Source organism: Dipodomys merriami, unplaced genomic scaffold, assembly GCF_024711535.1.
Source record: "Dipodomys merriami isolate MVZ:Mamm:240054 unplaced genomic scaffold, mDipMer1.0.p SCAF_52, whole genome shotgun sequence".
NCBI lineage: Eukaryota > Metazoa > Chordata > Mammalia > Rodentia > Heteromyidae > Dipodomys > Dipodomys merriami.
In genome coordinates, this window is record NW_027206091.1 from 9,786,905 (window position 1) to 9,814,566 (window position 27,662).

The following is a 27,662-nucleotide window of genomic DNA, read 5'->3' on the forward strand; positions in this document are numbered from 1 at the left end:
AGAATCCCACAGAACACAAGGCATTGAGGATGCTGATGTTGATAGCAATCATAAATACCAAGTACCGCCTACCTGCTAGGAAACTCTGGCAATTTTTAAAAAGGTATTTTTAATTAAGACCTTGTCTGATTCATTACTTGTTTACTTTGCTTCTCACTTAGTTCTTATCTCAGAAAGGTTGGTTGCAGGATGGAAAAATAGATGAGCAGTGGGCGTGGGTTGGGGAGGGGAGAGGCACTTGGAGAATCAGGGCCTGGTTAAAGTGGATGATCTAGTACTGGGTGCTAGTGGCTCACACCTGCAATCCTATTTACTCAGAAGGTTGAGATCTGAGGATCACGGTTTGAACACAGCCCCAGCAGAAAAGTCCTATTGAGACTGTTATCTCCAATTAACCACTCAAAAACCACAAGTGGAGCTGTGGCTCAAAGTGATAGAATGCTAGCCTTGAGCAAAAGAGCTCAGGCACAGTGCCCAGGCCCTGAGTTCAAGCCTCACAACTGCCACAAAAAAAAAGAAAAGAAAGTGGATGATCTGGATTAAATGTAAATGATCAGACCCTACTTTGAAAAAAAAATGACTTTCATCTATACATTAACATACCCATACTTTTTTGTGTGTGCCAGTACTGGGGCTTGAACTCAGGGCCTGGATGCTGTCCCTAAGCATTTTTTTTTTTTTTTTGGTTGATCATTGGCTTGAACACTGTGCCTGGTTGCTCTCCCTGAGCTCTTCAGCTCAAGGAGAGTACCCTACCACTTGAGCCACAGCGCCACTTCTGGTTTTCTGGTGGTTAATTGGAGTTAAGAGACTCATTGACTTTCCTGCCTGGGTTGGCTTTGAACCGTAATTCCCAGATCTCAGCCTCCTGAGTAGCTAGGATTACAGATGTGAGCCACCAGTGCCTAGCAAAAAAAAAACAACAAAAACAAACAAATGCAAAAACCAAACAAAGCACCCCCCCCAAAAAAAACCCATTTATTGATTTCTGTTTGCTGCTTTCCTGATTGTATTTAAGATCAGACAAGATCAAATAGGAGACTGAGGTTTTTCTATAATCTTCCCAGAATGGGTAAAAGGAGAGCAAAGGAGACTGACAGGAGCATGGGCGCTGGAGGCAGCACTAATCGATATGAGGTTGAGGAAAATGCTTTTCTCTGAGGGGCTACCTCTTGATGGAGAATGGTTAATGGGGAAAGTGGGCTCCGGGAACTTGTAAGGGGAGAGCAAGGCAGGCTAGTTGACATCACTTGAGAAATTGCTGGCAGGCTGTAGAATGCTGGTTTGGCTTCCTGTGGTGCCTTCTGTGTCCAAGCGTACAAATAAGTGGGTAGAGCTAATGTTAAAAGCAGCTTTTAAATTTAATTTTTATGAGCAATTTAAAAATTACATGAGTAAGGCAAGGGCTGAAGTGGGGAGGTGTGGCTCAAGTGATAAAAAGTGCTTGCCTAGCAAAATGCAAGGCCCTGAGGTCAAGCCCCAGTACTGTCCCTCTAATACACACACACACACACACACACACACACACACACACACACACACACAAGTTATTCAGTGTAGTTAGGTGCTCACACCTGTAATCCTAGCTACTTACTTAGGAGGTTGAGATCTGAAGATCTTGGTTTGAAACCAACCTGGACACGAAAGTCCTTAAGACCTTATCTCTAATGAAGCACCAGAAAACTGGAAGTGGTGCTGTTGCTCAAATGGTAGAGTGCTAGCCTTGAGCAAAAGAGCTCAGGGACAGTACCCAGGCCCCAAGTTCAAGTCCCACAACCAAAAAAAATATAAAGTTTTTTGGATATAAAGTTTTTTTATATACATTATAAACACATATACACTTTATATACATACATACTTATTTATATGCATATGTGTGTCTATATATGTGAATATATACACATATTCATATATATATATATATATATATATATATATATCATGGATTTTCCTGCCCAGGCAGGCTTTGACTAGTAATCCTCAGTTTTCAGCCTTCTGAGTAGCTAGGATTACAGGTGCAAGCTAGTGCTGCATGGATTTTCCAGCTTTTTTTTTTTTTGTCGGTCATAGGACTTGAACTCTGGGCCTGGGCACTGTCCCTCAGATCTTCATCACAATGCTAGTGCTCTACCACTTGAGCTACAGGGCCACTTCCAGCTTTTTTTTCCTGCTTCTGTGGTGCTGAGGAATGGTTCTGTAGGAGGAACTCTATTGTAAGGAGGTAATTCTCTTGAAATGTATTAGTGTTCTTCCTATTGTCTTTGGAATGCTCACAAAGATACTTCTTCTTCCACAGTCACAGCCCTGTCGTGAGATTTCTCCCAGGGGTTCTGAGGAAACAATCTGAAATTACAGATCACTGCTTAAACAGGAAGATAGCATTGTTTTGAGAGTAGGGAATTGGCCAGCACTTTACTGGCCATCTCCTGGTGCCTTTGTGCTCAACTTTTGTATTGTAACAGGGTGGGAAGAGGGATCAGTCAACACAAAACAGTGGCAACCTCAGCTAAGTGTGAGCACCAGTATTTTGAAGTTATTATTTTTTTTCCTGACTTCTATGGGTAAGGATTTGGTGTCAGGGTTTCTAGGATATCATTGGGGAAGCCGAAGAATAAAACATAAGACCCACAGGTCATTTTTATGGTGCTGTTTTACCTTGAGCAAGCCATTAGGTTTCTCTGCTTCATTCTTTCCTGTAAATAGAGACTGAGAAACTGGCCCAGTAGCTCACTCCTGTAATCCTAGCTACCCAGGAGGCTGCGATCTGAGACTCTCAGTTAGAAGCCAGCTCAGGGCTATGAGACTCTTATCTCTAATTAACCAGGGGAAAAAAAATAAAAAAAAACAAGCGCCGGTGGCTCACACCTGCAATCCTAGCTACTCAGTTAGCTGAGATCTGAGGATCATGGTTCAAAGTCAGCCCAGGCAGGAAAATCCATGAGACTCTTTATCTTCAATAAACCACTAGAAAACTGGAAGTGGTGCTGTGGCTCAAGTGGTAGAGTGCTAGCTTTGAACAACAAAAGCTCTGGGAGAGTGCCCTGGGTTCAAACGCCAGGATTGGCACTAAAAAAATAAAGATAAAAAGGCTGAGAAGATCATGCAACATGTTTTTGGAAGACCAGGAAAATGTGCCTTTTGGAAGTTAGTCCTGGCCTGAGATTCTTTTTGGGGGGAAAAGGATAGGCACCTAGTGCTTGGAGAGCCAGTGAAAGCAGGTGTCGGTGTAGCAAGCTATGTAGGTCAGCTCAGATAACACGTGCATTGGTCTTGGAGGGGCTCAAAGGAGACAGAGAGGGTTTCGGTGGCAGGCAGGCCCCTGTTGTTGTTATTGTTGATGATGAAGAAGTCTAGTTACTGACCTTTACACTCACATTCTTGGCTGCCTTCTGGGAGTCACCTCCCAGAAATCTGGCTTCTGTTCCTATGGCCTCTGGCGACCTCTGTAGGAAAGAAACAGATCACTTCCAGGAACCGGAAAGAGAAATCCCTGCCTACCCACCCCCAGCCTCCACTTCCACAAACAGACCAGTATTGGGCCACCTAGATGATAAGAATGCCATTTCTTCTACTTTGGGGATCTAGAGTACTTTAAGAAAAAAGATTTTATTTTATTTTGTGCAGGGCCTGAGCCCTGTCTCTAAGCCTTAACGCTCAAGGCTAGCACTCTATCACTGGAGCCACAGCTCCACTTCTGGCTTTTTGATAGTTAATTGGAGCTAAGAGTCTCACTAACTTTCCTGTCTGGGTTGCCTTCCAATCATGATCTTCAGATCTCAGCTTCCTAAGTAGCTCGGATTACAGGCATGGGCCACCTTTCTGGCTGCTGAATAATTCTCTTCTTCTTCTTCTTCTTTTCTTCTTCTTCTTCTTCTTCTTCTTTTCTTCTTCTTCTTCTTCTTCTTCTTCTTCTTCTTCTTCTTCTTCTTCTTCTTCTTCTTCTTCTTCTTCTTCTTCTCCTCCTCCTCCTCCTCCTCCTCCTCCTCCTCCTCCTCCTCCTCCTCCTCCTCCTCCTCCTCCTCCTCCTCCTCCTCCTTCTCTACCTCCTCCTCCTCCTCCTCCTCTCCCCCCCTTCGACAGGCACTGTGGCTCACCCCTGTAAGTCTAACTACTCAGGAGGCTGAGATCTGAGGATCTTGATTCAAAGCCAGCCTGGGCAGGAAAGTCCAAGAGACTCTTCTCCCCAATCAACCACCAGAAAACTGGCGTGGTGTTGTGGCTCAAAGTTGTAGAGCATTAACTTTGAGCAAAATCATTCAGGGACAGTGCCCAGGCCCGGAGTTCAAATCCCACAACCAACCAAAAAAAAAAGTTTAAAAATAATTTTATTATAGCAGGCTAAACCTAAGACAAGAGGTTCCACAAGAGAACCAAATCTTCCTGACACGTTGATCTTATATTCCCAGCCTCCAGAGGCAGGTGAGAAAAAGCAGTTTCTCTTGTGGTATTTTTGTGATGACATTTCCTAGCACAGGAAAACAAAACCTTTCTCCCTGATTAGACCAGAGCTAGTCACTCAAGCTTCTGTTTTCTGGCTCCGGGTAGGCACTTGGTAAATGTTTCTTCACTGAGTGGATGGACAGGTTGTTTGTAGAGGCCCTGGGGGAGCACGAGGTTCAGCACAGCTCTCGGATTTCCCAGCCGCATGCCCTTTCTGCCACACAGATGGGGCGTGGGGGGTTGCACCACTTCCTCAGTGCCACTCTGCAAATGTTCTTGTGCTGTGAAAGTGCTGTGAGGCAACCAGGCACCAGTGGCTCACGCCTGTAATCTTAGCTACTCAGGCTGAGAGCTGAGGATCAAGGTTCAAATCCAGCCCAGGCAGTATAATCCTTGAAGCTCTTATTTCCAACTAACCACAAAAAAGGCTGACGTGGTGTTTTGTGGCTTAAGTGGTAGAACACTAGCCTTGAATGAAAAAGCTTAGGGACAGTGCTCAGGCCCTGAGTTTAAGCCCTAGGACCAGCACACAAAATTATAATGATGATGATGATGATGATGATGATGATGATGATGATGATGATGATGATGATGATGATGATGATGATGATGATGATGATGATGATGATGGTTGAAACAGGCATAACTGCTTCATCTAATTTTTTTTTTGTCGGTCATGGGGCTTGAACTCCGGGCCTGGGCGCTGTCCCTCAGCTCTTCAGCTCAAGGCGAGCACTCTACCACTTGAGCTACAGCGCCACTTCCGGTTTTCTGGTGGTTTATTGGAGATAGGAGTCTCACGGTCTCTCCTGCCCGGGCTGGCTTTGAACCGCGATCCTCAGATCTCAGCCTCCTGAGTAGCTAGGATTACAGGCGTGAGCCACCAGCGCCCGGCGCTTCATCTAATTTTTTTCTAATAGTTTGTGTGTGTTGTTGTTGTTGGTTGTAGGGCTTGAACTCAGGGCCTGAGCCCTGTCCTGAGCTGTTTTACTCAAGACTAGTGCTCTACTACTTTGAACCATAGTTCTACTTCCCATTTTCTGGTGGTTAATTGGAAACAAGAGTCACACAGCCTTTCCTGCCCAGGCTGGCTTTGAACTATGATCCTCAGATCTCAGCCTTCTGATTAGCTAGGATTTACAGGTGTGAGCCACTGGTGAGAACAGTTTTTAAAAAATATTTTTTATATTATTATCAAACTGCTTTAAAAGAGGTATATTTGTTAACTAAATAACTATGTCCTTTATTTTCAGATGAGGAAACTGAAGCTTAATGAAAGCAAATGAAAGACCCAAGTTCACAAAGGTAAGGGTAACACATCTAGGGTTCTAAGCTAGGTCCAAGATTAGTCTATTATTTTTTCCTGCGGCCCTGTGTGACCTGAATTTTGTGGACATAACTGAAAGTGAAGCTGCTCATCTTTGGCCTCTTTTCTCCCAAACTTTGGCTGGTACCACCTCTACTTGTTCACTTTGCAACTTTTCTCTAAGCTTATTTTATAAAACAGCCTTAGCCCATGTGATACGATCTGTGAAGTTGCAGGTGTGAGGAATATTTAGATTTTTTTTTTCCTAACTGCAAGTTGCTTAACTTTTTCTGTTCTCCTTTTGCATAATTTTTAAAATGTGGGTTGGCAAGGGTGCATGGTATTTCCCAGATCTGTCCACAAGAGGGCGGACAAGCCAATGTCATAGACTAGCAAAGAGCATATCCATACCCTGGTAAATAGCATTCTCCCAGTGGAAGGAACCAGGGGATTCCAGCACTGGGGCAGAAAAGTACAAGAGGAAAGCTGGGTGCTGGTGGTTCACACCTGCAGTACTAGCTACTCAGGAAGCTGAGATCCAAGGATCGCAGTTTGAAGCCAGACCAGGCAGGAAAGTCCATGAGACTCATCTCCAATTAACCACTAGAAAAACGGGAAGTGGTACTGTGGCTCAGAGTGGTAGAGGGCTAGCTTTCATTTAAAAAAAAATTACAAAATGAGCCTGAAACATCTTGTAGTATCATAAAGTAAGGAATGACTCAAAGAAAAAAAAACATGAGACTGTTTCAAGATCAGAGCTTTCTGTGGCCCAGTTTAAGATGCTATGAACAGCACAATAAAATAAATAATGATAATAATGGATTGTAACCTACAAACATCCATGAGCCCTTACTGACATAAGTAAATAGTTGAATAAAGAGAAGGAGTAGCTCATTTTTACAGGAAATTTCTAATTAATAAATAGAAAACGGGGTTAGAGCCAGGTGCTGGTGGTTCATGCCTATAATCCTAGCTTCTCAGGAGGTTGAGATCAGAGGAATACAGTTTGAAGCCAGCACAGGCAGGAAAGTCCGTGAGACTCTTTTTTATTTTTATTTTTTGCCAGTCCTGGGGCTTGACCTCAGGGCCTGGGCACTGTCCTGAGCTCCTTTTGCTCAAGGCTAACACTCTTGCCACTTGAGCCACAGTACCACTTCTGGCTTTTTCTTTGTATGTGGTACTGAGGAATCAAACCCAGGGCTTCATGCATGCTAGGCAAGCACTCTACCACTAAGCCACATTCCCAGCCACATGAGACTCTTATCTCTAATATACTACTCAGAAAAAGCCCCAGTGCCACTTCCAGCTTTTTTTTTTTTTTTTTTTGGCCAGTCCTGGGCTTGAAGGTCTGGGTGCTGTCCCTCAACCTCTTTGTGCTCAAGGCTAGCACTGTCCCTGAGCTATTGTGTTCAAGGCTAGTAGTGCTCTATCACTTTGAGCCACAGCTCTACTTCCTGTCTGGTCTGGTTTTGGACTGTGATCCTGATCTCTCTCAGTCTTCTGAGTACCTAGGATTGCAGGAGTGAGCCACCAGCACCTGGCAACCAGTATTCTTTTTATTCCCCCCCCTCCCCTATGGGGCTTGAACTCTGGGCCTGGGCGCTGTCCCTGAGCTCTTCAGCTCAAGGCTAGTGTTCTACCCCTTGATCCACAGTTCTACTTCCGATCTTCTAGTGCTTAATTGGAGACAAGAGTCTCATAGACTTTCCTGCCCAGGCTGGCTTTGAACCTAGATAATTAGATCTGTCTCCTGAGTAGCTAGGATTATAGGCACGAGCTACTGCCACTTGGCAACCAGTATTCTTTTTTTTTTTTTTGTGCCAGTCCTGGGGCTTGAACTCAGGGCCTGGGCACTGTCCCTGAGCTTCTTTTGCTTTACCACTTCAGCCACAGTGCCTCTTCTAACTTTTTCTGTGTATGTGATACTGAGGAATCGAACCTAGGGCTTTGTGCATGCTAGGCAAGCACACTACCACTGAACTACATTCCCAGCCCAGCAACCAGTATTCTTTACAGAATTATGCTTATGAAAGACAAGGGAAGGCTGAGCAACTCCTGGACAGGAGGAGATCAAAGAGACATTTAAATTTTATTCAGTTTGGGATCCTATATTGGACCTTGCACTAAAAAAAAAAGAGCATTAGTAGCTGATTAGCAAAATTTGAATGTTTGTGAGTTGTCAACATTATATCTACACCAGTTTCATGGTTCTGATCCTTCTATTATAGTTACGTAAAATGTTACTTAAAAATCAGGATGATAGGGGCTGGGAAGGTGGCTCAGTGGTAGAGTGCTTGCCTTGCATGCATGAGGCCCTGAGTTCGATTCCTCAGCACTGCATAAGCAGGAAAAAAATAAAAAAGCCGGAAGTGGCAATGTGGCTCATAATTGGTAGAGCACTAGCCTTGAGCTGAAGAGCTGAGGGACAGCGCCCAAGCCAGAGTTCAGGCCTCACGACTGGACCCCCCACCCCCCCAAAAAAAAATCAGGATGATAGACATTGGTGGCTCATGCCTATCATCCTAGCTACTCAGCAGGCTGAAGCCAGCCCAGGCAGGAAAGTCTGTGAGACTCTTATCTCCAGTGAACCAGCAAAAACTAGAACTGGAAGTGTGGCTCAAGTGGTAGAGCACCAGTCTTGAATGAAAAAACACCCTAGCTCTGAGTTTAACTCCCTGTACCAATACAACACAATACAACACAAAATAAACATACAAAAAATGCTGGATGCAGGAATACTGGACTTCGAAATATGTGTAATCTTTTTGAAAGTATCAAACACCAAGTTAAATAAAAAACAGATTGCATAAGAACAGAACAAAGTAATACAATAGGTGTGTATTCCTTAGACAATGCCTGCAGCTTAGGAATTCTTAAGGCATGTCATCTTTCACCAGAAGTAATTTTATGATTAGGTGATGTTGTAAGTAGAAGATAATTTGTTATGATAAGTAATTTATTCCCTCATATTATCATGTAGTCACACCTACTTCCCTTTCCTCTCTAAGGAAAGCATATTGAGCACGTATGTGATTATTTTAAGGTCAGTTTTGGGGAAGTATTTTGGAGGGAGGAGGAGGAGGGGCTCATTTCCTCTGGCTTCCAGTTGGCTCGGGTTCAGGTGAGCATTGCGAAACCTTTTCACTGGGAAAGGAGGCTGTGCCCAGCCACGCCCCAGCCACCGCAGCGACCCCTGGTGGCGGTAGGGTGACTTCATATGTTGCACTATCAATGTTGGACACCATCCATTTCTAGAAGTGCATTGTACATTATTTACTCTTCACAACAAGTCTGTGATAAATGGTATTGTGTGTGTGTGCATGCGTGTGTGTGTGTGTGTGTGTGTGTGTGTGTGTGTGTGTGTGCAGGTATTAGGGCTGAACTCAAGGCCTGGACACTGTCCCTGAGTTTTTTTGCTCAACACTTCGCTCTAACACGTCAGCCACAGCTCTATGCTCAACTTATTGGTGGTTCATTGTAGATAAGAGTCTGCCTGGGCTGGCTGCAAAGCAGAATCCTCAGATTGCAGCCTCCTGACTGGCTAGGATTAAAGACATGAGCCACCAGCATCTGGCCAATGAATATTTTTTAATAAATTTTTTTTGAAAAATTAAAAATTTTAAAAATGAATGTTTTGGGGGTTGGTTGGGGGACTTGAATTCAGGGCCCAGGCTCTGTCCCTGAGCTTTTTCACTCAACGCTAATGCTCTACTACTTAGAGCCACAGCTCCACTCCCAAATTTTTTTTAAAAATAAAGCATAATAAAACAGTATGCACTCACCAAGATATAGGAAAAGTGAGCAGTAGCAGAGGGGAGGGACTCAGTATCAGCAGATGGAGGATTTGGCTTTCTAAAGATAAACTTGGTGCTAGAACGGGGAAATGGGTGATCTGCGGCTGTGGTGCTCTGGTTAGGGCGCTTGTAGAATTCAGTTTCTGCTGTGGTTGAAACCAGCGTGGGCCTGATCTCCAGGAGCTGCACTTCTCAGGCAGAGTCACTTACCCTGTACCCATCTTCAACTATCTTTGGTGGTATAGACATAAGTTTTAGGTCTTATAGACCAAGAACTTGAGGCTGGGGGAGAGAGCAATATACAATGATTAAACAATCCCAGTCAAAATGAGGCCCAGTTGATCATTCTTTCAATTGTCATTTTGACAGAGATTGTAGAGGAGTTATGGTTATTGTCAGGGTAAGCAAGTCTTTCTTTTTCTTTTCTTTTTTGCCTAGAGGGTAATCTGTGCTGTGGAGTCTGTGGTTCCTTAGGGGTAGTTTCGGTATGTAAAGATGTTTAGGAGAGATTAGTTCTGTCCTTCCCAGAACTCCAGGGTTGCAAAGTGGCTGCAGAGAGAATGACTGAGAGCTCAGAAATGGCCGGTATGTCACACTCTTCTGCTTTTCTTCTGTTTAAAAACCTTTGGATGGGGCTGGGAAGGTGGCTCAGTGGTAGAGCGCTTGCCTCGCATGCATGAAGCCCTGGGTTCAATTCCTCAGCTCCACATAAGCAGAAAAAGCCAGAAGTGGCACTGTGGCTCAAGTGGTAGAGGGCTAGCCTTGAGCTGAAGAGCTGAGGGACAGCGCTCAGGCCCAGAGTTCAGGCCCCACGACTGACAAAACAAACAAACAAACAAAAAAAACCTTTGAATGGTGCCATTTGAGAAGTGGCTGAGGGAAAATGAGAGGTGCTCGCATGGTGGTGGTTTAGCAGTTTGCAGAGTGAAAGCGTTAGATTTTTAGATTTTTGCCAGAAAACCATGCAGACATCCAGGTACAGAGAACAAAGAAAGGTTTATTCCTGGGTAAGGGCTGGCAAGACCCCTTCTTACAAGGGAGAAGTGAGAAGAAGCACCAGCTATTGTCTGAGGTGACCTAGATCTAGGAGGTTTAGGAGGGGCTAGAAGGGGCTAGGAGTGGAGACCCTGGTGTGGACGTGTGGGCCAGGGGCTTCATCATGTCGGACTAGGATTTATGGCTGCTGTCCAAGTAGTAGATAGGGATCCTGAATCTGCCTAGACCTGAAGATCACTCTAAGGGGCTCTTGTCTTATATGGTGGTAGCTGCTCCAGAGAAGTGCCATCCCAAGGTAAAGGGGGTTGGAGGCTGATTGATTATTTACTGCCTTACTACACGGGCCTAGTGTTGCCTAGGAAGGGAGCATGCTAAGCTGTGGAGAGGGGAAGGAGTGTTCGAAGCTAGGGGAAGGGAGCTCATTTCACTAACAGAAAGGTTTTAGGCTCGTTTTGGTGTCTGTAGAAAGCAGGCTTGGTGTGTAGGTGCAGGATATATTTTGGCTCAGGATAAAAAAACCAAAACCAAGCCGGGCGCTGGTGGCTCACGCCTGTAATCCTAGCTACTCAGGAGGCTGAGATCTGAAGATCGCGGTTCAAAGCCAGCCCGGGCAGGAGAGACCGTGAGACTCCTATCTCCAATAAACCACCAGAAAACCGGAAGTGGCGCTGTAGCTCAAGTGGTAGAGCGCTCGCCTTGAGCTGAAGAGCTGAGGGACAGCGCCCAGGCCCAGAGTTCAAGCCCCACGGCCGACCAAAAAAAAAAAAACAAAACAAAACCAAAACCAGAAACCTGTCACAGTAAAGTAAGCTTCCTTGGAAAAAAAATCACCCATATTCAAGCGGAGTTCAGGCAGGTGCTGGATGTCTGATAATGCATAGCATAGTAGTGATTGCTTGTATGTGTGTGTGTGTGTGTGTGTGTGTGTGAGTGTGTGTGTGTGTGAGCCTCCAGCCCTGGGTCTCATAGTGATTTTCAGTGCTACAAAGGCAGGGCTTGGCTTGGAATTCAGATTTTTCACTAGCATCACAGTCGGGTACCAGAACAACCATCCTTTGGACTGTGACTTTATGATACAGGTGGCGCTGTGTCTAACACTCACCCCTAGTCGCTGTGCCTGGCTGATTCTATTCACACCAGTTGCTTGGTGAGTGGATCCCTCCCTCCCTGCCCATTTATTAGTGCATTTCCTAAACATGGCCACAAGATGGCAGCACTTTCTCAGTGTTTCTACCTGGATGTAGGCGAGGCTGTTCGGGAATAGGGCACACCAATGAGAACAGATAGACTTTTTTTTTCCTCTTCTGTAAACTGAAAGACTGCGGTGAGTGTGAAATTGTCATTTTAGAACTCAAAGGCACTTTAGAGAAATTATTTTCAAACTTTAATTTGCTCACGGACCACCTCAGAGGTCTTAAATATTGATTCTGATTCCTCTGATGGGCCCTAGGTTCTGCCGTTATTTTCCTTCCACTTATTTATTTGTTTATTTATTTATTTATTATTTGTTTTTCTTTTAGCACTAGGGACTGAACTCAGGGCCTCATGCTTACTAGGCAGATGCTCTACCACTTTGAGCCATTACCCCCCCCCCCCCCCCCACTGCCGCCGATGTCCAGGCAGGCCCTGGGCTGTGAGTCGCTTAGGTTTCCTTCCCTGGGTCTCTAAGGATGACAGATGGTCATCACCATGCCCAGCCTTGTACTTCCTCTCTAGCTGGGGTGATAGGCACACACCATGGCCCCTGGTTGGTTGAGATGGATTGTTTGGAACTTTAAGATACATATAATTGTATTGTTATCACTAAGGTATTGCACAGAAGGGATACCATTTCACAATTCCAGTATTGCGTCCATTTCTCTTTGGGACATTGTCCCCCCCCCCCCTTTGCTTTCCTCGTTTCCCCTCCCCCTTCCTTTGCTTTCCTCCAGTTTTCCCCTCCCATCCCTGTCCACAAGTTGCATTGTTCATTTCCTTAGGAACTTTTATGTCCAGGTTGGCCTCAAATTGTGATCCCCCCCTTATCTGCCTCCCAAATAGCTAGGATTACAGGCTTGTGCCGCCACACTCAGTCTTCTTTTTCCTTCTTTCCTTCTCTCTCCTCTTCTCTTCCTTTTCTTCTCTTCCTCCTCTTCCCCCTCCTTTCACCCCTCAAATCTCCCTATCTATTTTTTATTGGCTTATAAAAAATAGATCCCTAACCGGTTTCCTCGTTCTGTTTTCATAGTGGCTAATAATCCTTCTTGACTGTATTAACCCTCTTATCCTCTCCATCAGCACCTCTCCCCCAGTCCCCACCCAGACACAGCCTATCCATCCCCCTCCCATCCCCCATTAATAACAGCTTTGGTTGAGTTTCTTTCTGCTGCCTTTGTATATACTTGCAGTATTACAAGGTTATTCATTCTCTCCATTCTTTCCTCTCAAGTAAGTGTGTGTGTGTGTGTGTGTGTGTGTGTGTGTGTGTGTGTGTGTGTGTGTGTGTATGTGCATGCATGCACACACGCACACATGCCAGTCCTAGGGCTTGAGCTCAGGGCCTTGGCACCATCCCTGAGCTGCTTTTACTCAAGACTAGAGCTTTACCACTTGAGCCGCAGCTTCAATTATGGCTTTTTTTTTTTTTTTTGACTCTTACAGACTTTCCTGCCTGGGCTGGAAATCATTAGATCTCAGCCTCCTGAGTAGCTAGGACTACAGGTGTGAGCTACCAGCACCCATCTTCTGATTAATTTTCATCTGATTAACTTTAAGTAGTTCTACAAAGTAGACTGAGTTTAACCTGTCAGTTTATGAGGACCACACGTCTTGATCACCCCCTTTCATCGTTCACCTCCGTGTCTCCTAACCCACCCTTCCCCTCCATTTCCCTAGTTCCAGTTTTACATCTATGTCTTGAATATTATAACTGCATTCTCCCACCTGGCCTCTCTTCCTTCTTGTACCTCCCTCCTGCTCAGCCTCCCCCAGCCCTTCCCGATACTTCAAGTACCAGCTTCCTGATGTTGGTTTTGTGAACTGTAAGTTAGCTGTTCAAAGGAAGTACACCACTGGAATCGTCCCCTGCATATACCATCCCTCAGTTCATACATTCGTGTGTGTACGCATATGCCCCTGTAGACTTGCATGTATCTATTGAGAAATTAGATCAAATTTCCACATGAGAAAAAAGTGCATTCTTTGTCTCTTTGATCCTGACTTACTTCATTTAACAGACTTTTGTAAGCTTACCTAATTTCCTCTCCTTAAACCTTTCTTTCTGAAGAGGCCATCACTGCCTTCCTGTTCCCTGGGTTCGGCTCTCCTCCCTCCTCCGTGGAAATGCCAATGCTGCACACTCTTGAGTGGAACATACTCAGTTCTGGGGCTTGAACTCAGGGCCTAGGTGCTGTCCCTGAGCTTTTGGGTGCTTTTTGTTTTTCATTTTTTTTTTTTTTCCCTCAAGGCTAGCCCTCTACCACTTGAGCCATAGCTCCACTTCTGGCTTTTTGATGGTTCACTGGAGAGTAGATCTTCATGGACTTTCCTGCCCAGGCTGGCTTTGAATGGTGATCTTGCAATCTCAGCCTCTTTTTTTTTTTTTTTTTTGTCAGTCATGGGGCTTGAATTCTGGGCCTGGGCGCTGTCCCTCAGCTCTTCAGCTCAAGGCGAGCGCTCTACCACTTGAGCTACAGCGCCACTTCTGGTTTTCTGGTGGTTTATTGGAGAGAGGAGTCTCATGGTCTCTCCTGCCCGGGCTGGCTTTGAACCGTGATCCTCAGATCTCAGCCTCCTGAGTAGCTAGGATTACAGGGGTGAGCCACCAGCGCCCGGCTAATCTCAGCCTCTTGAGTAGCAAGGATGACAGGCGTGAGCCACTGGTGCTCACTGGTGCTGATGAAATGGCTTTGAGGTTACTCCACGATAACACCGTTAGGAAGTTGAGTCGAGTATTTCCTTGCTGCAACCGTGCGGGGACAGATGTGCACACAGTCCTATTTCATGAATTTACCACAGCGTTCTCACCATCTAGCTTGAGAAGAGATTAAAGATAAAAGACCAACCAACCAAACAAACCACATTTTGTTTACAGCAGATCACTTACCTCTGACTTGGGGTTGTGTGGCTTAGTTCATTCAATCCTAGCCAAGTGTGGCCATATGTGTACATCAAGATTTATAATTCTCATGTCAGGCTCATCGTGGTAAGGTGGCATGGTGCCTGCTTTCACTGCAGTGAAGATTTCTTTGAGGTCTGGATGGGAAATAGACCAAGAATGCTAGTCATTTACTTCATGTCTTCCAGTCTTCTTCATGATTTCTAGGACTCTATTTGTTTTTCTTATGTTGGTCATGGGGCTCAAACTCAGGGCCACCCTTGTCTCTGAGCTTTTTCACTCAAGGCTAATGCTGTACTACTTTGAGGCACAGAGCCACTTCTGGTTTTCTGGTGGTTAATTGGAGATAAGAGTTTCATGGGCTTTCCTTCAGGGGCTGGTTTCAAATTGTGATCCTCAGATCTCAGCCTCCTGATTATAGGCATGAGCTACTGGTGCCTGGCTTCTAATTTAAACAAACAAACAAATATATATATATATATATATATAATTTTATTATTAGTATAAAGGTTTTTTTTAATTTTTATTTTTTAGCATAAAGCTATTGTAAAGGTAAAGAGTGTATTTCTCTTTTGGACAATGTCACTCTTTCCTTCGCCTCCCCCCAGTTTACCTCTCCCACTCCTGTCCACAAATTGCATAGTTCATTTTCCACATAATGTATGCTGAATAGCATGACTGCATTTGTTCACCTTTTCTCCCCCACTTTCTGCACCCCTCCTTTGCTCTCCTAAAAAACAAACAACCTTAGAGGCAAAAACAAACATCACCACCAACGATAACAAAAACAGGACTGTAATTTTTGTGTGTGTGTTGGAATTCAGGCTTGGATGATTATACTGTGGATTGCTAAGATGTTAGTATTTGAGAATGTTGAGTGAGAAGTATATAGAGTTTTTGACTATTGTGGAAATATTTTTGAGAGCCTGAAATTATTTCAAACTAATATAATAATATAAATTAACATGATAGGGGCTGGGAAGTTGGCTCAGTGGTATAGCGCTTGCCTTGCATGCCTGAGGCCCTGGGTTCGATTCCTCAGCACCACATAAGCAAAAAGAAAAAAGCCGGAAGTGGCACTGTGGCTCAAGTGGTAGGGCACTAGCCTTGAGCTGAAGAGCTGAGGGACAGTGCTCAGGCCCAGAGTTCAGGCCCCACAACCGGACCAAAAAAAACAAAAAATTAACATGATAATATATGCTGGAATATAATATATGATGTGATTTTATAACAATAATTAATATAATAATATTAATACTAATAAATTTTAAAAAACAAAAAGCAAACCAGGCACTAGTGGTTCACGCTTATAATCCTAACTGCACAGGAGGATTTCTCCTCCATGTTCCTGGGCAAATAGATTCAAGATGCTCTGAACTAGCAGAAAGCTGGACATAGAGGCATGGCTCAAGTGGTAGCTTTCCAGCCATAAGTGAGAGTGAGAGTACTAGGCCCCAAGTTCATGCCCTAGTACTGGCACCATTTTAAAAAAAAAGCAAGCTTCTAGACAATCCTAATGGGATGCTAAATTAAGAAGCACTTATGTTTTCTTCCTATTAATCTTTCTGAAAATGTACTCAGAGCTTTCCATGTACTTTTTTTTTTTTTTTAAATCATGGGGCCTGGGTCCTGTCTCTGAGCTCTTTTGCTCAAGGTCAGTGCTCTACCATTTTGAGCCATAGCTCTACTTGTGGTTTTCTGGTGGCTCATTGGAGATAAGAGTCTCACAGACCTGCCCAGGCTGTCTTTGAACCATGATCCTCAGATCTCAGCCTCCTGAGTAGCTAGGATGAGAGGCAAAAGCTACTGGCAACCGGCCCAGTTTCGTTTCTAAAAAAGTTTTTTTTTTTTTTTGTAGGTCCTGGGTCTTGAACTCAGGGCCTTGGCACTGTCCCTGAGCTGCTTTTGTTCAAGTCTAGAGCTTCATTACTTAAGCCACAGGTGGTTAATTGGAGTTATGAGTCTCATAGCAGCCTACCCGGGCTAGCTTTGAACCAGTATCCTCAGATATCAGCTCTTGAGTAGCTAGGATTATAGGCCCAGCTTCCTCCCACTTTCTCAGGGACAAGTTAATAGGCTTCTGGGGAAAACCAAGATTAAGATTATAGTATGTATCTCCAAGGCGGCATGGTGTGCTTCAGACATGAAGGTCATAGTAGATTCCTCCTCCTTGGTTTGTAACTCAGTGATCCCCAAATGTATTGTGGGTGGCAAACAGAGGCTTATCAAAGCTCTTTCTTGTAAGCCTTACATTTTTGGGGGGTGGCCGACTCTCTTGAACTGAATGGAGTGTTTAAGATTTTAAAGAATCCAGTTGAGATTTTTTTCCCCCTTGTAACCCACAATTCAGAAAAACAAGTGACCTCACACGAAGGAATGCAACCCAACAGAGGGGTTACAGTCCCCAGAAGGGAGAGGCAGTGGGTTTCTCAGTGGGAGAGGCCTGTGACAACTTCCCATGCCCCACCCACTCCAGCTCTCCATCTGGGCACCGAGGAGGAAGTGCAGATCTTGAAACCACCCATCCCGCAGCACAGCCCTCATTAATCCATTCCCTGCCCAGGGATGTATTGTGTGTGGACATAGGTGAGTCACACTGAGCCCTCCTCCAGCCTCCCCTTTCCCGCTTCCTCTGCCCTCCAGCTCAGCATCAGGTCGGTCCCAGCTCCTAGGCCTCTACTCCTGATATGGGAAAGTGAGGCCAGGAGAGGCAGTTAGCCAAGAAGGAAGTCATGCCAATGGGCACAGAAAGAGACAGGTGGAGCCGCCACTGTTCAAAGGCCACAAGCCCTGGGCATGTTTTATTGCTGTTTCTGGATGTGCCATCTCCTCCCTTTTGTGACTGTTCCAAGGACTCTCCCACTTTCGACTTCCTTATTGGACTTTCTTTCCTTGGTGCACCTTTCTTTTGCTCGAGGATGTCTGTGCAAATAGTTGACAAGAGTCAAAAATGACTCTTTTATGAGGACTGGGAACCCAGCCCTGCCTTTTCCTGAAAGGGGTTGAGGTTTGTATAACCAAGGTTTTTATGAAGGGCTGCGGCATTGTAGAGGTGGTGTCAGGGACAAGTGCATTCGTGAAGGCCAAGACACAAAACAAAATACTGACTGCCAAATCTAAAAGTAGAGGGGCTGAGAATCTCTCTGGAAGGTGGATTTTATTCAGGAGATCTCAGAAGTCTTATGACATCCACTACCCAGATTGAGTAGAGGGGTGAGGTTAAATTATGGACTTATATCATGTCACAAACATTGCTTAATTTCTCTGCCTCAGTTTCCCCCCCCCCCTTGGTGCCAGTCCTGGGGCTTGAACTCAGGGTCCTAATGCTGTCCCTGAGCTTTTGTCCTCAAGGCTAGTGCTCTACCACTTCTGGCGTGTGTGTGTGTGTGTGTGTCTGTGTGTGTGTGTGTGTGTGTGTCTGTGTCCGTGTCTGTGTCTGTGTCTGTGTCTGTGTGTCTGTGTGTGTCTGTGTGTGTCTGTGTCTGTGTGTGTCTGTGTCTGTGTGTCTGTGTGTTTCATTGAAGGTAGGAGTCTCATAGACCTTTCTGCCCAAGCTGGCTTTGTTCAGGGATCCTCAGATCTCAGCCTCCTGAGTAGCTAAGATTACAGGCATGAGCCATCAGCACCTGGTTGCCCCAGATTTTTTAATTTGTAAAAATGAGGAAGATAACACTGACAGATTGTGTGTGTGTGTGTGTGTGTGTGTGTGTGTGTGTGTGTGTGTGTGTGTGTGCATGTGTATGTATGTACTATAGCTGCATACAAAATTCCTATGATAGTAATTAGCACAAAGTGAGTGCTGAATAAATGTGAACTCTTGTCATCATGGCAAAGGCACTGCCCAGTCATCTAAGATGGCAAAGTCTTTTGCAGCCGTCATTCTGGCAGGATGGAAAGTTTGGGAAGCCCTAGCTCACCCATTGCATTCTGGAAAACTCCTTACTCAACTGCAGGGCTGCTGTCCTCGTAATTATCTCCTAGAAGTCCAGGAATGTGTTCTAGAATGCAATGGTTTTGCCAAAGGCGAAGCCTAGAAACAGGCTTGAGGGAAATGTTTTCACAAATAACATTTACTTTGCTAAATGGAATTCCTTAAGCCTAGTACCAGTGGCTCACACCTGTAATCCTAGCTACTCAGGAGGCTGAGATCTGAGTATCTCAGAAGGCACAAGTGAGGCACATCCCATAATCTCAGAGATCAGGAGGATCATGGGCAGGAAAAATCTGTGAGACTCTTATCACCCATTACTCACCAGAAAATCAGAAGGGGTTCTGTGGCCCAAAGTGGTAGAGTGTTAGCCTTGAGCAACAGAGCTTAGAGACAACATCCAGGCCTTGTTCAAGTCTCATGAACAACAACAAAAAAGAGAATTACTTATTGTGGCCCAAGTGATCCATATTGCCTCATGTACTATCTTTATAATAAAGACAAAGATGAAATGAAAAAAAATCCATCAAGGAAATGTGCCAGAATAGAATTGGAGCTGGTATGGATAAGAGGAAGCATGTATAAGTTTTATTTGGACATAAAAAGCAGTTCGTTTTAAAACCATATAAATACAGTGCGTGCCTTGAGTAGAGAGCAGACCCTTCCATCACAAGAATATTCCAGCAGAATTGCAAGCGACTGGGCAGTATGGCTTTCTTTTCTAAATGGCAGCTTAGACTGAGTAAGTAGTGGGAAATAAGGAAGAAAATGGACAAGGAAGCAAGAAAACTGGTGGTGAGAGGGCAGGCCTGAAAGGATTTTCACTCCCAGGTGAACTATATTCAGTGCCTTTCATTATCTCAATTTCAATTTGCTTTTTTTTTTTTTTTTTTTTGTCTTGGGGCTTGAATTCTGGGCCTGGGCACTGTCCTAGAGCTCTTCAGCTCAAGGCCAGCACTCTACCACTTTGAGCCATAGCTCTACTTGTGGTTTTCTGGTGGTTCATTGGTGATAACAGTCTCACTTACTGTGCTGCTAGGGCTGGATTTGAACCATGATCTTCAGATCTCAGCCTCCTGAGTAGCTAGGATAACAGGCATGAAGCACCTGGCACATGTGTTGTGTGTGTGTGTGTGTGTGTGTGTGTGTGTGTGTGTGTGTGTGTGTGTGTGTGTGTGTGTGTGTGTGTGTGTGTGTGTGTGTGTGTGTGTTAGTCTTGGGGCTTTAACCCAGGGCCTGGGCACTGTCCCTGAGCTTTGTTTGCTCAAAGCTAGAGCTCTACCACTTGAACCACATCTCCACTTCCTGTTGGTTCATAACTTATTAGAAATAAGAGTCTTGTAGACTTTCCTGCCCAGGCTGGCTTTGAACCACGATTCTCAGATCTCAGCCCCCTCAGTAGCTGGGATTACAATGTGAGCCACTGGCACCATGCTTCAACTATGGTTGGTTGGTTGGTTTGTTTTACTTTTTTTTTGGTACCAGGGTTAAAACTCAGAAACTGGCACCATTTGAACCATAATTCTCTTTCCCCTCTTTGCTTCATTTTTCAGGTAAAATCACAGTGTCTCACACTGTAGTCCTCTTACCTATAGCCTCCTAAGCAGCTGGGCTTACAAGTGTGAGCCACTGTAGGTGGCTAGGGTTATGGCTAGCCCAGCTGGTCAACCACATTTTATGAGATGAACATCCTGGCAACGTAGAATCAAAATCAAGTGTTTTCCAGATGTATTGACAGGGGAGAAAGTACTAGTGAAGTTACCATTTAAGGCTCAGCCATTTTTGTGTATTACTAAGTCACGCAGCCTCAGTCCCTAAGACAGGTTGTCGCATTGTCCTGAAAGGTTTATTTTCTTGTTGGGTTGGCATAAAACTTTGAGTTGATTTTCTCCCCCATCCCCCCCAGCAATTATGGACAAGATAGAGTGGTTCTTTTTTCTAATAGCCTCCTAATGGAAACAAATTCTATCTCTTCTCCATTTCTCTATGCTCCAGGAAGCTGCACCTAAGCCACCAGCTCTTAGAAGTCTTAGAAGGCCCTGCTGAGCACGGTGAGGAAAAAACAAAGCCAAAACTTAGAGGAAAGTAAGAACTATTTGTAATTACCTCTATTTTTCACAAAGTACATATTCCTTTCCTGCCTTCCCCTAGCCAACTTGATATTTTAGGGTCAAGTTCTCATCTCTGGGCACCAAGAAACTGTTTTTCCTAACTCCTATTATGGTTTGGGTCCACCCACTGAAACAATGGGTCTTTTTTTTTTTTTTTTCTCTATAGTCAAAAGGCCTTGTGTTTGGCCTCTAGAGTTCTAACCTGAACAGGTGCCAAAGCTCACGTCTTCCTGTTTTTTGAAGTCTACAACTGGTGGGGCGGGGAGGGTGTCTTGCGGAGGGCCAAAGGGGAAGCTTGAGGGAATCCTAGATTGACGGATGCTCACAGGAGAGTCCTCTAGGTTTGTTAGCAGAAAAAGAAAAAAACGGAATTGTAGGCCAGGATCTGGGTCTGACCTGTGAGTGGGTTTGTCTCTCTAAGGCCTTTCCTGTACCTTCTGCCAAACGAGATGAGACTAAAGTGAACCCACGCTCTATGGCTCCAATGCAGTGGCCGTCCTTTCCGCGGCCCCTTCTTCAGTGAAGTCCCTGTCATCCCTTCTGGGCCCCAGCATGCACCCTCAGATGTCATTCATGCAGGGTATCATGTCCCCTTTTGACAATGAGCTCTTGGCTATATGTATGGCCTTTTAGGCAAGTGGAATGGGTGGAAATTTTTGGCTAGGTCTTTCTTCCTTCCTTCCTTCCTTCCTTCCTTCCTTCCTTCCTTTCTTTCTTTCTTTCTTTCTTTCTTTCTTTCTTTCTTCCTTCCTTCCTTCCTTCCTTCCTTCCTTCCTTCCTTTCTTTCTTTCTTTCTTTCTTTCTTCCTTCCTTCCTTCCTTCCTTCCTTTCTTTCTTTCTTTCTTTCTTTCTTTCTTTCTCTCTCTCTCTCTTTCTTCCTCTCTCTCTCTCTCTCTCTTCTCTCTCTCTTTCTTTTGCTCTTTCCTTTCTTCCTTCAAATTTATTTGCCATTCCTGGGGCTTGAACTCAGTGCCTGGGTGCTGTCCTTGAGCTTTTGTGCTCACAGCTAATGCTCTACTTAAGCCACAGCTCCACATCTGACTTTTTGTGGTTTATTGGAAACAAGGATCTCACAGAGCCAGGCGCTGGTGGCTCATGCCTGTAATCGTATTACTCAGAAGGTTGAGATCTGAGAATTGCAGTTGGAAGCCAGCCTGGGCAGAAAAGTCCCCACCAGACTCTTATCTCCAATTAACCACTCAAAAAGCTAGAGGTGATGCTGTGGCTGAAGTGGTAGAGCACTTCCCTTGAGCACAAAGAGGCTCAGGGACAGTGCCAGGCATCAAGTTTAAGCCCCACAAGTGACCCCCCCCTCAAAAAAAAAGCGCCCAGGGACAGTGCCTAGGCCCTGAGTTCAAGCCCGATGACTCACAAAAACAAAAAAAACAAAAGAAGAAAGTCTCACAGACTAGCTTTGAACATTGATTCTTCGATCTCAGCCTCCCAGGCTTGAGTCACAGGCACCTGATATTGGTGAGGTCTTCTCCTGGGCCTCTTTGGTAGCAGGAAGGGTAGAGTGTACACTAGATTGTGAAACCTTTGACTCCCAGCTTTTGGAGTTTGGACGTTTGGACTTGTGTGTGCGTGAGTATGTGTAGTTGTGGGTGGGTAGGTGCTGGGGACACTAAGGGATTTAAGTGGAATGTGGCTGGTCAGAAATGTCTTTCAGGACACATATTCCAAGCTAATTTGTTGGGAAAATATACTTGAAAGACTCACATCTAAGCTGGGCAACGAGAGGGTACAGAGAGCAGGGGGAAAAGAGCCAGAGCCAGGCACTTGCCTGAGACGAGGAGGAGGAGGACGAGGAGGAAGAGGAGGAGGAGGAGGAAGAGTAGAGGAGGAAGGAGGAGGAAGAGGACTCCAAAGGGGGCTCTGAGCTGTATCTGGGGTTCTGGGCTTAGATGTCTTTAGTCCTAGGATAAGCATGAGGGTTAGGTGAGAGGCTGAGATGTCAGACTGGGTTTGAGGTATGTTAGACACCTGTGGACCACTGAGGCAGAACAACTACCTGGCATTAGGAAGAGCTTTGCCAAAGCTCCAGCAAGCCTGGGGTGGTAGGGGCCAGGGAGGAAAAGAGAGCCCAGAGGGTCTGGGAACTGAACTCAGGATGTGGGCACTGTCCCTGACACTTGAACCAGAGCTCCACTTCCAGCTTTTTTTTGGTAGTTTATTGGAAATAAGGCTCTCATGTATTTTCCGGCCCTGGCTGGCTTTGAACTGCCATCCTCAGATCTCAGCCTCCTGAGTAGCAAGGATTATAGGCATAAGCGCTGGTGCCAGGCTGGTTGTGTGCTCTTCTATTTAAACGTTTTCTCCCAGATTCAGATTTTTCAGACATATTGCCAGGTATTCTTAACCCTAGAGGGAGTGGGTGTCACATGCTAATTTACCAGGAAGTCTTAGAAAATGGAGGTAGTGAATTGATGAGGAGATGTAGACAGGGGAAAAGAAAAGGAAGAGCTTTTTTTCTTCTTTTGGTGGGGGGAACATAACAAGGAAGAGCAGGCAGATCAAAACACCTGCTATAAAAAAATTCTAACATTCATCAGGCACTGGTGGTTGGTAATCCTAGCTACTCAGGAGGCTGAGATCTGAGGCTCCAGGTTCAAAGCCAGCCTGGGCAGGAAAGTCCGTGAGACTCTTATCTCCAATGAACCACCAGAAAACCGGAAGTGGAGCTGTGTGGCATAAAGTGGTAGAGCGCTAGCCTTGAGCAAAAAAGTTCAGAAAAAAAAAAGTTCAGGGGCTGGAAAGGTGGCTCAGTGGCAGAGCGCTTGCCTTGAATGCATGAGGCCCTGGGTTCGATTCCTCAGCACCACATAAGCAAAAAGAAAAAAGCCGGAAGTGGCGCTGTGGCTCAAGTGGTAGAGCAGTAGCCTTGAGCTGAAGAGCTGAGGGACAGTGCCCAGGCCCAGAGTTCAGGCCCCACAACCGGACCCAAAAAAAAAAAAAACCAAAAAAAGTTCAGTGCCCAGGCCCCTAGTTCAAGACCCAGGACTGACAAAATACCAAACAAAAACAAAAATTTCTAACATTCATTACAAACAAGTAAAAAGCACAGCACAAATGTAAAGTTTTGTGCCCTTCTCTGTTAGAAGGGGAGGAAGGAGATGAGAGACTGAGGGGAAAGGAGAACACACTGTAAAAGGAAGAAGCTACATATTGGCTGCCAGGTGTACACTCCTGGGAAGGCATCAGACAGCTTGGAATTTCTTGGCCTAACAGGCAGGAACTTCCTGAACCGAGTCCCAGGGTCACAACAAATTGGAGAGAGACTTGACCAATGGGACTACCTTAAAATAAAAAGTTACTGCACAGCTAAAACTATAGCAACCAAGCTAGAAAGACAACGAACTAACTGGGGAAAATATTTACCAGCAATATATCAGACAAGGGGTTAATATCCAATATATACAGGGAACTCAAGAAACTAATCCCTCCCAAACCTAACAAACCAGTTACTAAATGGGCAAGGGAACTAAAGAGGGACTTCTCAGAAGAAGAGATAAAAATGGCAAAGAGGGGCTGGAAAGGTGGCTCAGTGGTAGGGCGCTTGCCTTTCATGCCTGAGGCCCTGGGTTTGATTCCTCAGCACCACATAAGCAAAAAGAAAAAAGCCAGAAGTGGCGCTGTGGCTCAAGTGGTAGAGCGCTAGCCTTGAGCTGAAGAGCTGAGAGACAGTTCCCAGAGTTCAGAGTTCAGGCCCCACGACCGGACCAAAAAAAAAAAAAAAGGCAAAGAAACACACAAGGAAATGTTCACCATCCCTGGTTGTGAAGGAACTGCAAATAAAAACAACCCTGAAATACTATCTGACCCCAGTCAGAATGGCCCACATCCTAAAGTCAGCCAACGACAAATGCTAGAGGGGATGCGGAGAAAGAGGAACCCTATTACACTTCTGGTGGGAATGTACACTGATACAACCACTTTGGAAAGCAGTCTGGAGGGTCCTCAGAAAGCTAAATATAGACCTCCCTTATGACTCAGTCATACCACTTCTAGACATCTGTCCTGAACAACTGGAACCAGTATACAAGGACACATTCACCTCCATGTTTATTGCAGCACTGTTCACAATAGCCAGGATACGGAAACAACCCAGATGTCCCACCACAGATGAATGGATCCAAAAATTGTGGTATCTATACACAATGGAATATTATGCAGCCATTAGAAAGGACAAAATAATGGCATTTGCAGAGAAATGGATGGAGCTAGATCATGTTGAGTGAGGTAAGCCAAGAGCAAAGACAAAAATGGCACATGGTCTCCTTGATAAATGGATGTTAAATCCAAAATGTAAGGTGATATGACAAAATTAACAAGATTTAAGAAACAAAGGACCTCCACTCATCTGGTCAAATCACTACTAAATAACCCCTATGCTGCTGATCACATATATGGTATATATGTGTACACCGGAGGGAAGCCAGGAGGACCACACAGAACTAGAGGGAATCAGGGAAAAACATACAACAGTGGGACCCATCAGCTAGACCGGACATTGACCAAAATGAACTAAGCAACTCAATGGCAGCGATGGGAGGGAGGGAACAAGTGGGAAAGAGGGAACAGCTGATGCTCTGCAAAACAAAAGAAATGTGCATATCACCCAATGTGGAAGAAATAACTATCACAAAGCTCATAGAACTCATAAATGTTATAGACTGTGATAGACAATTTGCCCCATGAAAGTTAGAATGTGTTTGTGACTTTAACTAAGCATTACTATCCCACAATGCTGTGAAATTTGGGAAATTATGTAATCGCTTAATCACAATAAAGAATTAAAAAAAAAAAAATTTCTTGGCCTAGCCAGGCGCCAGTGGTTCACGCCTGACATTGTAGCTACTCAAAAGGCTGAGATTTGAGGATCATGTTCCAAGCCAACCCAGGCAGGAAAGTCCCTGAGATTCTTATCTTCAGTCAACAATCAAGGAAACAAAAAGCCAAAATTTGAGCTATGACTCAATGGTAGAGTGCTAGCTAGGCTTGAGCACAAAAGCTCAGGGACAGTGTCCATATCCTGAGTTCAAGCCCCAGGACTGCTAAAAATTAAGTAAATAAAAAGTAAAATCTTGGGTATGGCTCAACCAGTACTGACCCTAGTATTGACCCAAAATATATTTTTAAAAATTGAAATCCATAAGTCTTACCTTGCTTGGACTAGCAGAATATCTGAAACCCTGGTGTTGGCGGCCTGCTCTTCTGGAAGGGGTCCTGCTCTCCTCTCTGTAAGCCAGCAGTGTGGCCTAAGATCTTCCTCTCTCTGGGGCTGTGGTAGGGGGCCCCCAAGAGGGGAGGTCCAAGAGTGGATGATCACCTGCAGGCCTTTGTGAAGCAAGCCCTCCACCTCTGACTCACATTTTCCTTCCATGCTTCAGGTGCTGCGGGTCCCCACCCATTTCCCCTCAGCAAGGGCTTTCATTTCTGTCTCTGTCCTCAAGGGGGGGGGGAGGTTTGGGGACAGTGAGCTCTGGGGGACAGGGGCAGTCAGCCGCAGTTCCTTCCAAGTCACTCAGCTTCCCTGGGCCTCCAGGTGACACTTAGCTGGTGGAGATGCTGTCCTGCGTGCATGCGTGCGTGTGTGCGTGCGTGCTCTGGTCTTCCTGAAACCTGGGGGCCCAGAGCCAGGCTTGGATAGGATCCACCTCATCTACCAGTAGTGTAAGTGGAAGATCTTGTTTTGTTCCCTAACTTAGATGAGGATGCAGAAGGTTTTTTGTTCGTTCATTTGTTTGTTTTGCCAGGCCTGGGGCTTGAACTCAGGGCCTGGACACTGTCCCTGAGCTTCTTTTGCTCAAGGCTAGCACTCTACCACTTGAGCCACAGTGCCACTTCTGGCTTTTTCTGTGTATGTGGTACTGAGGAATCGAACCCAGGGCTTCCTGCATGCGAAGCAAGCACTCTACCACATTCTCAGCCCCAAGGAGTTTTATAGTTGACTTTCGGGGAGATCCAGAAGTGAGGGGAGCCCTGGTGCTTCCATCTTCATTTGTCACCATGACAAAGCCACTTGTCCACACCTGACACGAGTCTTCTTTTTTTTTTTTTTTTTGGGTCCGGTTGTGGAGCCTGAACTCTGGGCCTGGGCTCTGTCCCTCAGCTCTTCAGCTCAAGGCTAGTGCTCTACCACTTGAGCCACAGCGCCACTTCCGGCTTTTTTCTTTTTGCTTATGTGGTGCTGAGGAATCGAACCCAGGGCCTCAGGCATGCAAGGCAAGCGCTCTACCACTGGGCCACCTTCCCAGCCCTCCGACTCGAGTCTTCTTATCTGAAAAATTTTGGATTTGAGCTGGTGCCATGTTCCTACTTGCTCTCAAATTCTAATTTTGTATTTTGTTGCAGGGATAGGTGCTGTGGAGCCCTGATTTTTTTTTTCTTCTTTTTGCCAGTCCTGGGGCTTGAACTCTGTCTGGACACTGTCCCTGAGCTCCTTTTACACAAGAGTAATGCTCTACCACTTGAGTCACAGCATTACTTCCAGCTTTTTTGAGCAGTTAATGGGAGATAAGAGTCTCAAGGACTTTCCTGCCCCTGCTGACTTTGAACCACAGTTCTCAGATCTCAGCCTCCTGAGTAGCTAGGATGACAGGCGTGAGCCACCAGAACTGGGCTTTTCTTTTTTCTTTTTTTCTGTTGGTCGTGGGGCTTGAACTCTAGGCCTGGGCACTGTCCCCTCAGTCTTCAGCTCAAGGCTAGTGCTCTACCATTTGGACCACAGTGCTACTTCAGGCTTTTTCTATTTATGTGGTGCTGAGGAATCGAACCCAGGGCCTCATGCATGGGGAGGCAAGTACTCTACCACTGAGCCACCTTCCCAGCCCCTGGGCTTCTTTTTCTCTTTTGTCACACATGTCTGCCTCCTCCCCCAAAGAACAAGTTGTGTTCCTATCTTTTATCAAACATCTCAGTTTCAGGGGGCTGAAACAGTCTCTGGAGCCAGGGGTTCCCACTGGCCCTGGGAAGGAGCATCCCCATGAGT

At 45.4% G+C, this 27,662-nt stretch overlaps 2 protein-coding genes and 1 long non-coding RNA gene across 3 annotated transcripts in view; 1 reads left to right on the top strand and 2 right to left on the bottom strand.

Annotated features, from left to right (window-relative positions):
* Positions 1 to 1,186: 1,186 nt before the first annotated feature.
* On the bottom strand, positions 1,187 to 3,563 carry Cxcl17 (C-X-C motif chemokine ligand 17). Its single transcript, XM_069999031.1, is given in 3 exon segments — positions 1,187 to 1,304; positions 3,359 to 3,443; positions 3,530 to 3,563. Coding segments are annotated over 3 exon segments (237 nt in total).
* Positions 3,564 to 12,471: 8,908 nt separating this feature from the next.
* Positions 12,472 to 25,996, bottom strand: LOC138811266 (uncharacterized). Its single transcript, XR_011367346.1, has 3 exons — positions 25,834 to 25,996; positions 14,621 to 14,769; positions 12,472 to 14,544 (listed from the first exon to the last, which is right to left on the bottom strand). It is a non-coding gene; the product is annotated as an uncharacterized lncRNA (long non-coding RNA).
* The window catches only part of LOC138811249 (CD177 antigen-like), a 74,323-nt gene continuing 65,874 nt past the window's right edge, over positions 19,214 to 27,662 (top strand). Inside the window, exons 1-2 of the mRNA XM_069998975.1 lie at positions 19,214 to 19,302; positions 20,556 to 20,611. The gene's annotated coding sequence lies outside the window, so the exon portion shown is untranslated. The remainder of the gene's footprint in view (positions 19,303 to 20,555; positions 20,612 to 27,662) is intronic.